Source organism: Bacillus rossius, chromosome 6 (assembly GCF_032445375.1).
Source record: "Bacillus rossius redtenbacheri isolate Brsri chromosome 6, Brsri_v3, whole genome shotgun sequence".
Classification (NCBI taxonomy): domain Eukaryota; kingdom Metazoa; phylum Arthropoda; class Insecta; order Phasmatodea; family Bacillidae; genus Bacillus; species Bacillus rossius.
In genome coordinates, this window is record NC_086334.1 from 58,099,256 (window position 1) to 58,113,167 (window position 13,912).

General features: G+C 35.5%; 1 protein-coding gene across 2 annotated transcripts in view; it reads right to left on the bottom strand.

The window, feature by feature from the left end:
- LOC134533226 (coiled-coil domain-containing protein 18-like) overlaps positions 1-13,912 on the bottom strand; it is a 140,440-nt gene that overhangs the window by 107,039 nt on the left and 19,489 nt on the right. For both annotated transcript variants that reach the window (XM_063370625.1, XM_063370624.1), the window contains exons 5-6: positions 4,512-4,600; positions 2,015-2,159 (exon numbers count right to left, since the gene is read on the bottom strand). In XM_063370625.1, coding sequence (XP_063226695.1) covers positions 2,015-2,159; positions 4,512-4,600 — 234 coding nt within the window. The remainder of the gene's footprint in view (positions 1-2,014; positions 2,160-4,511; positions 4,601-13,912) is intronic.

The window sequence follows — 13,912 nt, forward strand, 5'->3', positions numbered from 1 at the left end:
CCAGAATTCATCAATGATAAAGATATTAAACTACAATTTATATTAACAAAATTGGGATCTGAATTCATTGCGCTCTGGCACCAGCTTCTAAAGCGTTCGTCTGAGAAACACAAATGCAAACATAAAAGGTGTCGGGAATGCTACTTACGCTTTCATCTGCGGATGATGACTCTCCCATGGTGTCTCTTATCTTAACAATAGATATTTCTATCGCAATTCATACCATAGCTATTAAATAAATCTTTCGTATTGAAGCAGGGTGTCTACAGAAGTGACAAAATCAATTTCAGTGACTTTTTAGTTACCTTTTCAGTGACTTTAACTGACCTAAATGGCAAAAAAAAAATTCACATTTTTTTTTACTTTGTACTTTTGACTAAACTAATTGACACTTTTACAAAAAAATTACACATTAGGCATAACAATTATGCCTAAGAACTACCAATGACCACCAAATTTATAATTACATGTACAGATGTACTTGGCTTGGATAAATCATCTTGATACCATGCTGTGTCTCTCTGTTGTGTGTTTAAGGATAGTTTACTGGAGAAATTTATTCTAGACTGTTTAGCAGAAAGAAAGCCAGCCACTAACTGCAATGTGATGTTTCCCTTTTTCATGTACTTTTACCGAGTTGACCCCTGCATGAGAAACATCAAAATCTGTCTTACAAGTACTGCAATGAGCTCTGAATTTGTCACTTTCAACTAGCCTTAACCACATTTTCCACGTACTTGCAAACGGTTGGTCATACCAACTTTCTTGAAAGCTACACTTCCCTGGCATTTTAATTCAACCTTAAGAGCCAACTGGCCTATTTACATTATAGCGAAACCTGTGGTTCAAGTCCAATTTAGTGAAAAACCAAATTCAAGTTCTATAACACAAATTAAGGTTCATTTCTCACAAACTTCTGTTTATCCATTGATTGAGCTAGTTTTTTTAAATTTTATTTCGAAATCGCAAAACAGGTTAAGCACACATTTGTAAGTAATTTGCGGCACTATCACATTTCTTAGATTTTCGGCAAAGTATATGCAAATAAAGATCACGAACATGTAAACAAAAACACATTTTGAGTTATTTTATGACACACACGAAGTCCCGTACTTTAATACATAGATAAGTTCCCAGTGATATTATTTACGTAAGTTTTTACCAAGTGTGACAACAAATAGACGCGGAGGCGGAAAGCATCGTTATCGTAACAAGTTGTACGTACCATTTATGGTTTGAAAACCTCTGAATCCTCGTACAAATACAAGACTTTTCATACGTCAGGCAATGCTAGACTCGTACGGCCTGTGCCCTAAAAAACGAAACAACGGAAACGAACATAGCACGACAATCAGCTTGGCATGGCATTGAAATTCACCACTGTGTTTCATGGTATCTTATTTCAGCACTTTGTTCTTCTATCGCAGGCCAAACCATACTAAAGAAAGAAAAATACTGCTGTGCCAATCACACAGTCACTTAGTGTCCAATAAATACAAGTTAAAATACGTCAATAGAAATATTTTTCGTGAGCTCGTACCGAATTCCGTGACTTTTTAGTGACTTCGTGCCCTTGCATCAAAATTCGTTACTTTTTCGGGACTTTCGTGACCTGTAGACACCCTGCTGAAGTCAATTGCACACGTACTAGTCAATAACTGTTCATTGCTAGACAATTACAGAATGGACTAAGAATAGTGAATCTCCCGAAGGATGAATAAATTCCTGGGTATTTCCTGCAGTTTTCCAGATGCATAATATTTCTGGGTGATTCCAGGTTTTCTGAAATTTCCTGACCAATAGTCACCCTGGAGACTAAAACCAGGAGGAAAAAGAGCTTACCAGTTTTGATGTGGTGCTCACCAATTCTAGCTCCGGTGGCGAGGCATCCCTACTACAAATGGCCAAGTCCTGCCTCATTACACATGGACTAGATTTGAGCCACAGAAGCGTGACATCCATGTAAAGAGGATGCTGTCCGCACGTCACAAATCAAACAAGGAACATTACTCACTTAGAGCCTTGATCTCCTTCTCTGCACCTTCCACTTGCTCCAACACCTCAAATTTTTCCTGCACCTCCGATGCTAGTTCATCACGCAACCTTTTGATTTCCTTGCTCTTCACGCTTAAATCACGTTGTTGCTGAGCCAGTGGTGACTGGGGGAAAAAAAATTAAAAATTATATGTAAGCTTATGTTATACAAATACTGTATTCACTAGGGACTAGGTCTGTGCAAACTTTCAAATAAGAGTACAAATATTTTATTACTCGTATTCAATTCCGGACCTCGTGAGTTTGTTGTATACTAACGTTCTCTGTTGAGGTTAAATCATTTGTGTTAACTTTTTAACAAGTATTCAAAGTTTTTCTCATTACTGTCTCACTAAACAGTAATGGAAAAATCCCATTAATGATTCAAAACACGGCATATTTATGACAATTCAAACTACATACTTATCTAATTAACAGAAGCCACTACACATTTACTTTTTTCCCCCCCTATGTATTGAAACATGATTTGGAAAAATTATTTTTTTGTGAGATTTTTTGTCCTCATTCTTACTAGGTATTCGATTTCAATATTTATATTGGAGAATAACTTTGTATTTGTATTTGATTGAAACTAAAAAAAACTGCTATTTACACAGACCTAGTATTCACCCATTTAACTTATCTGTTTGTACAATTATAAAACAAGCCAACAAACAACAGCATTTTTGGCTGAGCTTTCATGAGATTGCCTTGGGCAGTATACCAATACAATTCATGTTGCAATTAAAATTAACCGTAATGTAAAAAAATTTCTTAGCAAAGTAAATGTAAACATTACAGGGCCCTCCTAATACTGGATGACAAGTGCGACACTTGTTTGTGTTTCTAGCGCAGTATCACCTCTAAGCACAAGGCTGTGACATGTGAGCGGTAACCATAGCATTTGATGGCAAATAGATGAAGATAAAGTGTAGTGCAAGGCCCTTGGGTGCTTTCAATAATCTTTACTGGGTGTTTCATGTCTAAACATTATCCTGATAGCACACATTTTAGCCATTTCCACAGTTACAGTTTCAAAACAAAATATGGACACAGGACTACCCATCCGCCCTCAAAGCAAGTGCTGTTTGTTAACCCTTTGTTTCATAGTGGTATTTCCATGATACCACTTTATGAATATGTTAATATTTGCAATGTTCCAGTGTTATTGCCGAAATACCTCGCGTGAGTAAGCCTTGTGCTGCTATCTGGTGATCCTAACAAGAACAAGCAACATTGGATGCTTTAATTTTTCCTTAAAAAGTTACACAATAGATTCTAATTTATTTTTAATATATTTCTGTGTGCCTCAAAGGGTCAGACACCACTGACATCTTGAGCAGTTTTCAAATTGCATGGTTTCTCCTGAAGCTCTGCACATTGTATGTGTGCCCAGATAGGTGGGTCCCAAAAGTTGAGTGACTTACAGAAATTACAGTAATGATAATACCAATACAGTACTGCTGAAAATACACAAGTACAGTGAACATTCTTTGCCTAAGCACATTTTGTATTCCGACCCTGATCAAACTGCTTGCGTCCAGACTTTTGGGGGATTTTGAAATCCGATCATAATTGGAAGACAAAGTATGTACATTGATTGACCACATTTTTGCTAACTTACAACAAATTTTGAAGTTGCATTGTCAGTATGTAAAAAAAAAATGTAATTAAAAAATATACCATCAATTTAATAACTGCAGTCGTGGTGGTTTAGGATGACTCTGGTAACACTACATCCATCGCTGCCAGCATAGAGAGATTCAAAAGTGACATAACAGCACTATTTTAACAAAAAATCACATTTTCTTACAACAAGCTACTGAAAATGGACTTTGCGCTGGTCACTCACTGAAAGTTCAGTACGGCTGTATTTATGCTTCCTTTGGCAATGAGAGTTGTTTTATATGCTTTTCCAAAGTATTGAAGTATTTGGCAGAAGTACCGTATTTAAATAAATGAATGTGTTAATAAAAAACTGTCCCATTTTTACACAAGAAACTCTTAATGATCATAATAAATATTTTAACAGTATATGTTTATATGTATGGAAGTATCTAGGTAAGGTAAAACCTAACCTCGTTGATTGCTGTACCTCAGGTCACAGGAATTGCAACAGTCTGTTCTTGGTATTTTACATTGCTGATAGTGATAACATAAATTTTTTTTTTTACTATTCCATTTAAAACTACCTTTAAATTTAACAATCCGTCAAAATTTCTACTCCAGAATGGCCATAGCCTTGAACAGATACACTTTCAAACATACACATTTTAATGTGTTTAAACATTATGGAATTCTGTGTTGCACTTGGCAAACAAATCAATATGATGTAAATACTCATTTTTAAAGAAAATATAAATTACTTTTTTATTCCAAATGAAAAAAAGTTACAATGCTATCTGAAAGAAAAATGTGATCAGAATTACAAGCTGCCTTAATTAATGGCAAAGGTACCTGAACAAGTGCTTAAGTACCTGAAGAAGAGCTACAATAGGTGACGAGAAGCCAGACTTCGGAGTTGAAGTTCTTAATGGAGTCCTCAAACAGTGGTCAGTCTTTGTAGCTGCAAAAACAAATTTAACTGTGAATGGCACACATACCTATGTCACAAAGAAACTGATTCAACTGCCAAAGTCCCAGAGCAAATTATTAAATGCCTACTGTTAACTCACAATCAACATGCAGCACACAAAATAATATTATATTTTACCAAATTTAAACACTGTATTTCTAAAAAATTCAAAACTATGCTAATAAATTTTACCCCAGCAATATATTTTTAATAATTGATTTATAAATATAACATGAGCAACCTTACAACTGCATAAAAGAGCAAATGAAATAGACATTATTAAAATTATAGTATGCTGCTTGGCGTACAGTTGAAAAACTCCTCACTTCACTCTTTCCTTTACGAGCAATGTCAGATGGATGCATTCACCCAATCAGCAGAGTAAGAGGATATGAGCATCTTCCCCATAAGTACGAATCTGAATTTATTTTCTTTGATCGAGTTGCGTACCCACATATCTCCAACAACCAATCTATGCAGGGAACTACACAATTTGACCCCACCCACTGGAACTGTTTGATGCTTCCACTAGAGCTTGCTTTGAAAATTTTACCAGGAAGTTCCGTTAACTCTGGCGATAATATCCCAGATCAGATCTTGACAGCCTAGGTTGGTGATAGTATGCATCATTGCTAGAGAGTGGAAATTCATACGAGCAATAACAAATGCAAGAAAGCTATTTCAAACAAAAAAAATTATACAAATGCGCTCTCAGCATCGATTTGAAACACCACTGAAAGTTTTAAGTGACAGCAGAAAGTAAGACTAACTCCCCTGCTACTCCCGAAAGTGCCTAGTACCCTGTTAATAACCACTCTTCAACTGCCTTCCCATCCTAGATCCACTCAAGCTCTTCCAGTCTTTTAACCTTACAAATATAAAATTTATAAATTATAGAAGTAAAAAACTAACAACCAATATACAATCTACCAGTCAATTTTGAGTCAAAGGCATCTTTGTATTTGTTTCTCCTCATGTATTGCACAATGCTAGCATTCCAAAAGCTATCAACAGTGTCATCATCTGGCACTTCTGGTGGGGATGGGCCAGGCAGTTAACAACCACATCTTTCCTGCGCGTGTGGGCAGTGGTTGAAAGGGTCTAAATGATGTTGGTAGGAGAAAGAGAATTTAGGTTAGCAATAACCACCTAAAGGTTTGTCTAGCATCATAGATCCAGTCACATCCTTCAATCACTCAAGTAATCAACCTTTTTGCATTTCATCGAGGTCTCTTCGGATGGTATAAAGTTTTCCACAATTATTTTTATTAAATTTAACTGACTTTTCAACTTAACGACAAACACTTAAGGACTTTTCAACTTAATGACAAACACTTAACTTAGTCCAGGCCACAAGATGTCCTGGATCTCAAATTAAACTGATTCCATGCTGTTATAAATTTTCTAAAATTTCACTTGTCTTTTAATTCTAACGTAACAATGTACAAGAGATGCATTAGATAAATCAACTTTTATCAGAGATTGTAGAGTACCTTCCCACAAAACCAAATGTTTGACGACTTACGGACTGAAGCATGTGGGACCCTATAGAGCCCACGGGTAACCATCTCTTTATTAAGCAGTAAGTAGCGTGCCAAATCCTGTGGTCGGATGTTATTGGAGGATGTTGGAGTCTTGCAGTCACATGGTTCACATCACCACCCTGTAACCCAGTCTCCACTGGGTCCACGTGATTTTCCATGTGGTAGCATCTTAGATAACTAACTGTTGACGACATTATTTATTTATTTTATTATTATTTATTAAAATTTGTGACATGCACACCAACAGCCGAAGCTTTAGAGGTGTGCACAGAACAAGTAATACAAACACGACACATACAAACGAATAAATACAACATAAACAGGATAATAAAAGACGCACATACAAGCGAATAAATACAACCTACACAGGAAAATAAAGGACGACACAATAACAAACAAAACAAAACAAAACAGCAACTGAGATAATTTTAACTAATTGATCTAAAATTGGAAGAATAAACAGGATTATAAAATTACTCAGAATATTAGGGTAATCATAAAAATTAAAATTTGAAGTTTTTAATAAAATTTTCATATTTATTGAAATTTGAGATAAGTCTGTAAATTAAATCATTATTATTGTGTAAGGAACATAATAGGGATCGAAGGCGGCTTTTGAACTGCGGGACTCGAATACCAGAGTTATCAAGTAAGTATAAGCAATTAATTTTTGAACTATAGCACTTAAACACAAACAGGGCATCCAGATGGATGCGACGATTTGAAAGAGATTCTAATTTGGGTAATTGATGGTGTCTAGAACTAATTATTTTGAAAAATTTATTTTGTATGGATTCAATTTTGTCACTGTCGGTGGTGTTAATACTGTTCCAGATAACTGAGCAATATTCGAGTTTACTTCTAACTAAGGACAAATAAAGAGTAAGAATGGATTCAGTATCAGATGCATAGTAAGTTATATAATTTATTAAATATAAGGTTCTACGGGAAAAGGATACTAAAGAATTAACATGTTGATGAAAGAATAGTTTGGAATCAAGAATAACACCAAGATCTTTTATACTAAGAGATTTGGAAATTTTTGAGTTGTCAAGAAAATAATCATATTTAACTGGATGAATTTTCCTTGTGAAAGAAATAATTTTTGTTTTATCTTTGTTAAGTGAAACTAAATTCATTTTGCACCAATTATCAATTTCAGTAATATCAGATTGAAGAAGCAGACAGTCATTTAAGGAGGAAATTTCTCTGGATATTTTAAGATCATCAGCAAACAGAAAACCAGTAGTATGATGAAGAACTTTAAAAATATCATTGATATAAATATTGAATAATAAGGGAGATAAAGTACCCCCTTGAGGCACACCAGAAGTAGCATGATATAAAGTAGAAGTTTTTTTATTAAGTGAAACAAAGAAACATCTATCTTTAAGGTAACTAGTAAACCAGGTTATATAATTATTACAGAGACCGAAGTTAGAAAGTTTAGCTAGTAAAATGGAGTGATTGACAGTATCAAAGGCTTTAGCCAGATCAAAATAACATGCATCAACCTGCCCCCTTGTTGTAACTTTATTGTATATAGGATTAATAAATGAGAGAAGATTAGTAGAAGTTGTCATACTATTTCTAAAGCCATGCTGATTAGGAGCTAATCTGTTGTTTATTGGAAAGTTAATATGTTTAAATATTATTTTTTCAAAGATTTTAGTAAAGCCATTTAATAATGATATAGGCCTATAATTAAATACACTGAGTTTACTACCCTTTTTATGTATGGGAATAACCTTAGCTATTTTCCATTTAGTGGGAAATACTTGTGATTTTAGACTTGTATTAAATAGATGCAACAATAGAGGCATTAGAATAAAAGAGCAGCCTTTAATAATGAAATTTGGTATACCGTCAGGACCAGTAGACATAGTTGGTTTTAATGATTTAATTCCCCATAAGACCTGGCTTTCTGATAAGAATGATACAGGAATTGAATCGTGAATAATATCGGGATCAATGATACGAGGGTGGTTGGTGGATGGTACATATACACTAGCAAAGTACTTAGCAAAGACATTAGAAAGAATACCAGGATCATTACAGATATCACCATTGACATTAAGAGAATGGGATTCACTATAACCATTTTTCATAACATTGACATATCTCCAGAATTTTTTAGGGTTATTCTTAACCTTATTATTGATACTACGATTCCAATTAGTTTTATCACGCTTAATAAGATTTTTAACTATTGCTCTATATTTAGAGAAAAGAAGGTAATACTGAGTATTATTGTTTCTTTTATAGAGTTTATGAAAGTGTTTTTTAGATTTTAAGGCATGAATTAATTCACCAGAGAACCAATAAGGATGTTTAGAGGCCTTACGTGTGGATAATGGAATGTGAGTATTGATTTTATCACAGATACAAGATGTAAGTTGATCTACAAGAGCATCTACATCAGTGGTGTTATAATATTCATCCCAATTGTGGGTTTTTAGAGAGTTATAAAGGCTTAAGTAATCACCAGCTTTGTAGTTTCTGAAAATAGAATCTGGAGTAAAATTGTGTGAGGTCGCCTCAATAAGTAGTTTAATAAGTAGGGTAGGATGATAGATATCCTCTTTGACCAGAGATTCAACAGCTTTTTCAACCACACAATGGGATAGATTAGAAATACAAAGATCTAGAAGATTATTGGAAGATTGTATTAGGTTGTGCTGAAATAAATCCAAATTAGATATGAAATCAAGCAGGCACTGAGCCTTGGATCTGACATGTGCACGGGCAATATTGAAATAGTGATTTCCTTTCCAATCTATCCCAGGTACATTGAAGTCACCTAAGATAATCACATTATCATGAGAATTAACGAGTTTTTGTTCAAGAGCTTCAAAATACAATGTAAATAGATTAGGTGATGTAGTTGGAGGAAGATAAATATTACCCAATGTTAAGTACTTATTAAAGGCAATTTTAATATTAATCCATACGGCTTCTACTCCACGATAGTCATATAATTGAATTAGCTGAACAGAAGGGAATTTATGTTTGTTCACTGCGATCAACACTCCGCCACCACGTTCCATTGATGAGAGTAGCGGATCCCTATCAGTTCTAAAAATAGAATAATTATCGGTGAAATAATGAGCATTGATACATCTTTCGTTGAACCAAGTTTCTGTTAGACAGATTATGTCATACTGAGTATTAATAAGATTATCAAAGAATTCAACTGATTTTGTTCTAAGTCCTCTAACATTCTGATATGCAATTTCCCATTCATTAAGATTGGGCATTCACTGGGAAGTGAGTAGGAAGCACTCCTCCAGGCCCTGGCATAGAAGTTGCTGGCATAAAAGGTGACGATGTACTGCAGGAACTTGGAGGTAATTGGGTAGAATTACCGAGAGCTTCAGGAGATGAATTAGTATTAACAATTTGGTCTTGATGCAGTTTTCCAAAGAAAGGACTGATTAAACAGCCACTGGGCCAAAAAACAATATTATTAATTCTACTAAAATCTTCTTCCAGAACAGATACATGGAAGGAGGCGTAAGAATTATGCTTTGTCCGGAGCTTGGCCACTTTGACTTGCTTGAGATTTAGTTCGTTGGAAATATAATCTACGACTTCTTGTTCCGTGACAGACGGCTCAAAACGCGTGACAAAGAGAGCTTTTGTTTTTTTGTAAATAGGTTTAGCAATTGTTTTTAATGTGGAAACATTCCTGATGCCAATTTGCAAGGGATTTTTCTTACGATCCGTGTTAGATAATTTTCTATCGGAGTTTTCATTATTCGTGGTCTTGCGTGAATGTTGTACTACGGTGAAGCCGTCTTCGTCGACGAGCTGTTTACCGTTTTTCCTGATGACGTCGTTGGAGACACGCTGAGTTGTAAGTGGGTCACTGGTGCGCGCACTGTTGCCAGATACACCGGATGACTCGACACAAGCAGGTTTCTTGTTTGAGGAGACTTTTTTAACTACTTGACTGTATGAATTAACAGAATCAGTCTTAGAAGATAAGATCTGTTTAATCTGTTGCAGTTCATTTTTTATCTCTGCAGTTTCACTACGAGAGTCGATAAGAAGGGTTTTTAACACCATATTCTCGCTTTTTAACTCGTCAAATTTCATACTGAGGGATTTCACGGCCGAGATTAAGTCTTCCATGGTGGGATCCAGAAGTTTTACCGTCCAAGCTTCACTAGAAGATTTTTGCTTCGATGAACTTTCACTTGCTTTTTCAGATATTCCCGGCGAATTAGAAATCACTTTTTTAGTAGGCGATCTGAACATTTTAGTAACCGTGTCTGGAACTAATTCAATGATCGAATCATTATTATCGGGTAATGAAAACCCATGAAAGTCGGAAAGATTAAGCAGCGATGAATCAATTATGAGTCGAACTTAACGATAGTGAAGAAATAATAGCACATTAAAGCCGGGGAGCGCGCGCGCACGTCCGTCGGCTATGAACGCTCAGCCGTCAATGACAACAACATTAGGATACAATATGCATCACTTTTATGTTGCTACATTAGTACCAAAACTCTATATTATAGATAGAAAATGTAGTAGTAAATAGGTACCGTATTTACTCGCATATAGGTCGCCATCGCAGATAAGTTGCACCCATAATTAGAGGTCTTGAATTTGGTATTTAAGATTCCCCCCATATAGGTCCCACCGGTAATTCATTACACATACGCATTGCACCACAGTAAAAAAAATTAAAAAAAGGCCGCAAATTGATGGAAATTTACCCTCAATAGCGCGCAGTGCGTGGAGAAAGGTCATTGTACTCGATCAGCTGCTGTTACGGCGTGCCGGCTGGCTCTCTTTGTTCACTGAGCTGCGCATGCGCAGTATAACTCACTCAACGCTCCACCCAGACTCGTCACCTTCCATCAGCAGCCAGCCAATAGATGCGAGCTTAGCGAAAAAAATATAAGCTCCACCTCCCATGTACCAGTTTTGTCCAGTTCTAATACCAGTTTATTGGTATACACACCAGTTTTCTCGCTGCAGTGACATGTTCAAGTTTACATTCATCTTGATGTCTTGATACCAATAATTAATTAATTACGATCCCCAAAAATAAATTGTTAGTTTAAAAAATATGTGTCAACTGTACAATACTTCCAAAATTATAAAATACGTATAAAACAGTTACCAAGACTCCGCTCATTTTATCTTGTGAAGTTTGTCTTGTACCAGTATTTCGGCTAAGTTGTGACATAAATACAGTATCAGAGCTTAACAATCAGCCACGTTTATACATTCGTGAGTTTACGTTTTTCCCTCGTGCATTTTAGATTGTCTCCTGCTATAGTTACTCGGACTTTTACACGCCTAGGCTAAATTATTACATGTTTAGAAATAAAAGCAACTTTTCATGTTATAAAATATGTATATTTTGTGATTTAAAATGTTCATTGCCAACTATAAACGTTATGTTTTTCACAATGTTTTTAGGCCTACTAGCTAATCTTATCTACTCTTAAAGTACCCACGGTATTTTCTGGTTGTTTATGGTTGTTACGTGACGTAAATAGCGGGATGGATTCGATTTTTGAGTCGTAATTTGCGTGAAAGTATTGTATTGGACTAAATGGGGACTAAACGGTACCTAAAGAATAGTGCAAATAACAGTAACGTAAATAAGGGGTTTCGCTGTATGTGTACATTGTAAATAAATTTTCCTATACATATATAAACTTCTTTTTCGCATTTTAAAGCAAAATATTGCAAAAAAAATTCCTCAAAATTTTTTTAAATTTTTTCTTCACATATAGGTCTGACTTCATTTTTTCCCCATCAAATCTGGTAAAATTGCCGCAACCTATATGCGAGTAAATACGGTATGTAGATTTAGGATGTTGTGGAGTACTGTATTTTTAATATGGTATAAGTGAATTTATTATTTTTATATATAATATTTACTGTCATCGTATTGCTATTATATTTTGTATATCTTTTCTTTGAAGCAATGGCATAGCAGTTACTTTTGCTGTTGATTGTAATCACAAACTTCCTCTGTGTGTAGTCAGTAGGTGCCATGAGCCGAGTGCACCGCGAGACGGTGAGACTCCTGACCAGGCAGCCAAGCAGGATTTCGTCAAGGAGATGAGCTCCCAACCCTATCGGAGGGCCCAGCATGAGGACTAGGACTCAGCTGCGAACGTCAAGTTGCTTCGGTGGTTCGTGTCAATGAGCCTTGTCTCTCACAGCACCACGCTAATTCATCTGAATTTGAGTGTAGCTCGTTACCAGCCAGGCGGGGAGGAACGTGTCAAAGAGGGCAACACAAACGAGGCGTGACCTTCACTGGCAACCTGTAGTTCAGCAAGCCAAGTCTGAAGATGGGAGGAAACCACTGGCGAGTTCAGCACAACGCAACATGATTTTTTGCAGTGTTGGTTGGTACCACATCACTTCAAGGAAGTTTGTCTTTCAGCACAACACAACAAAATTATTTGCAGTGTAAACACTCATACTGAAGAAAGTGGCACAAGAAAAGATCTTGTAAATACTACTAAATCAGAAAGAAGCCAGTGTTGAAATGTTCAATATGCTGACTTTTATAGACTAAATTTAACTTTAGAGTTTTTCTGCACCTTAAGTTTCAAATACAGTAAGATAAGACCTTTATGAAATAGAGTTTCTGTAAAGTTATTTATAAGCAATATAGATTTATATTGTTTTTCTTGTTTTAAAAAGATTCTAATTCATCTAACAAAAGTGCACATACAATAATTTAACCTCGCTTTTGTAAAGAATTTTGTAAAATATAACACTGCTTTTTAGAAATAATAACCTCCACTTTTTCAGGTCTCTAGTCATTGCCTACTGTAAGATATCATTGTTAGATTATTGCCATAATATGCAGGAATGAGAAAATATTGTATCAGTCCACATACTTCAGTTCTTTATTAAAACACATTTCACATAACGCTTCCCACATACAGTTATTTAGAAGAAGCACCCACAATCTAAGTACCAACAGTACAACCCAAAATCATTGTTCCCAACACCTGTTTAAGAAACTTCTTACAAAATAAAATCAACATGGCAACACATTCCAACACTTCCCCTTGTTGCCTGTTTGTTTTATTTATTATGAACACCCAGCAAATTTGAAAATGTGCTGGTCTTTGGACCTGCTAAACCTTTGGTTAATAAGTCTGATATATTTTCACCAGATGGAACATACTTAAGAATAACAATATCATCATTTATGTATTCTCTTATTTTGTGATACATTACTTTAAAGTGCTTTGTTCTTTCTGCTACCCTTTTAGTTTCAGCTATTTGTTTAGCAGACTGATTGTCCACATACAAAACATATGACCCATCAGTATACAGTCCCATGCCTAATTCAGACAGAAATTCTTTCATCCACACCAACTCTTTTGATGCCTCGAACATGGATATATACTCAGCATGTGTGGTGGAAGTTGCTATTTCCCCTTGTTTCTTACTTTTCCATGCAACAAGACATTTCCCTATAAATATAACATATCCACTTACAGACTTTGCATCACTGTCATTTGCCCAATCTGCATCACAATAGCTACTTACAAAACCCTTGTCACGTCTATACACTAATTTATAATCTTGGGTTGAAACAAGGTATCTCATAACATGTTTAACACCCCGCCAATCTGTAACACTTGGGTTGTGGCACTTTCTGCTCAATTTTCCTACACTAAAGGCAATGTCCGGTCTAGTGCATGTAGCTAAGTACAACAAGCAGCCTATAGCTTCCCTATAAATAGATTGATCAAAAGGTTCA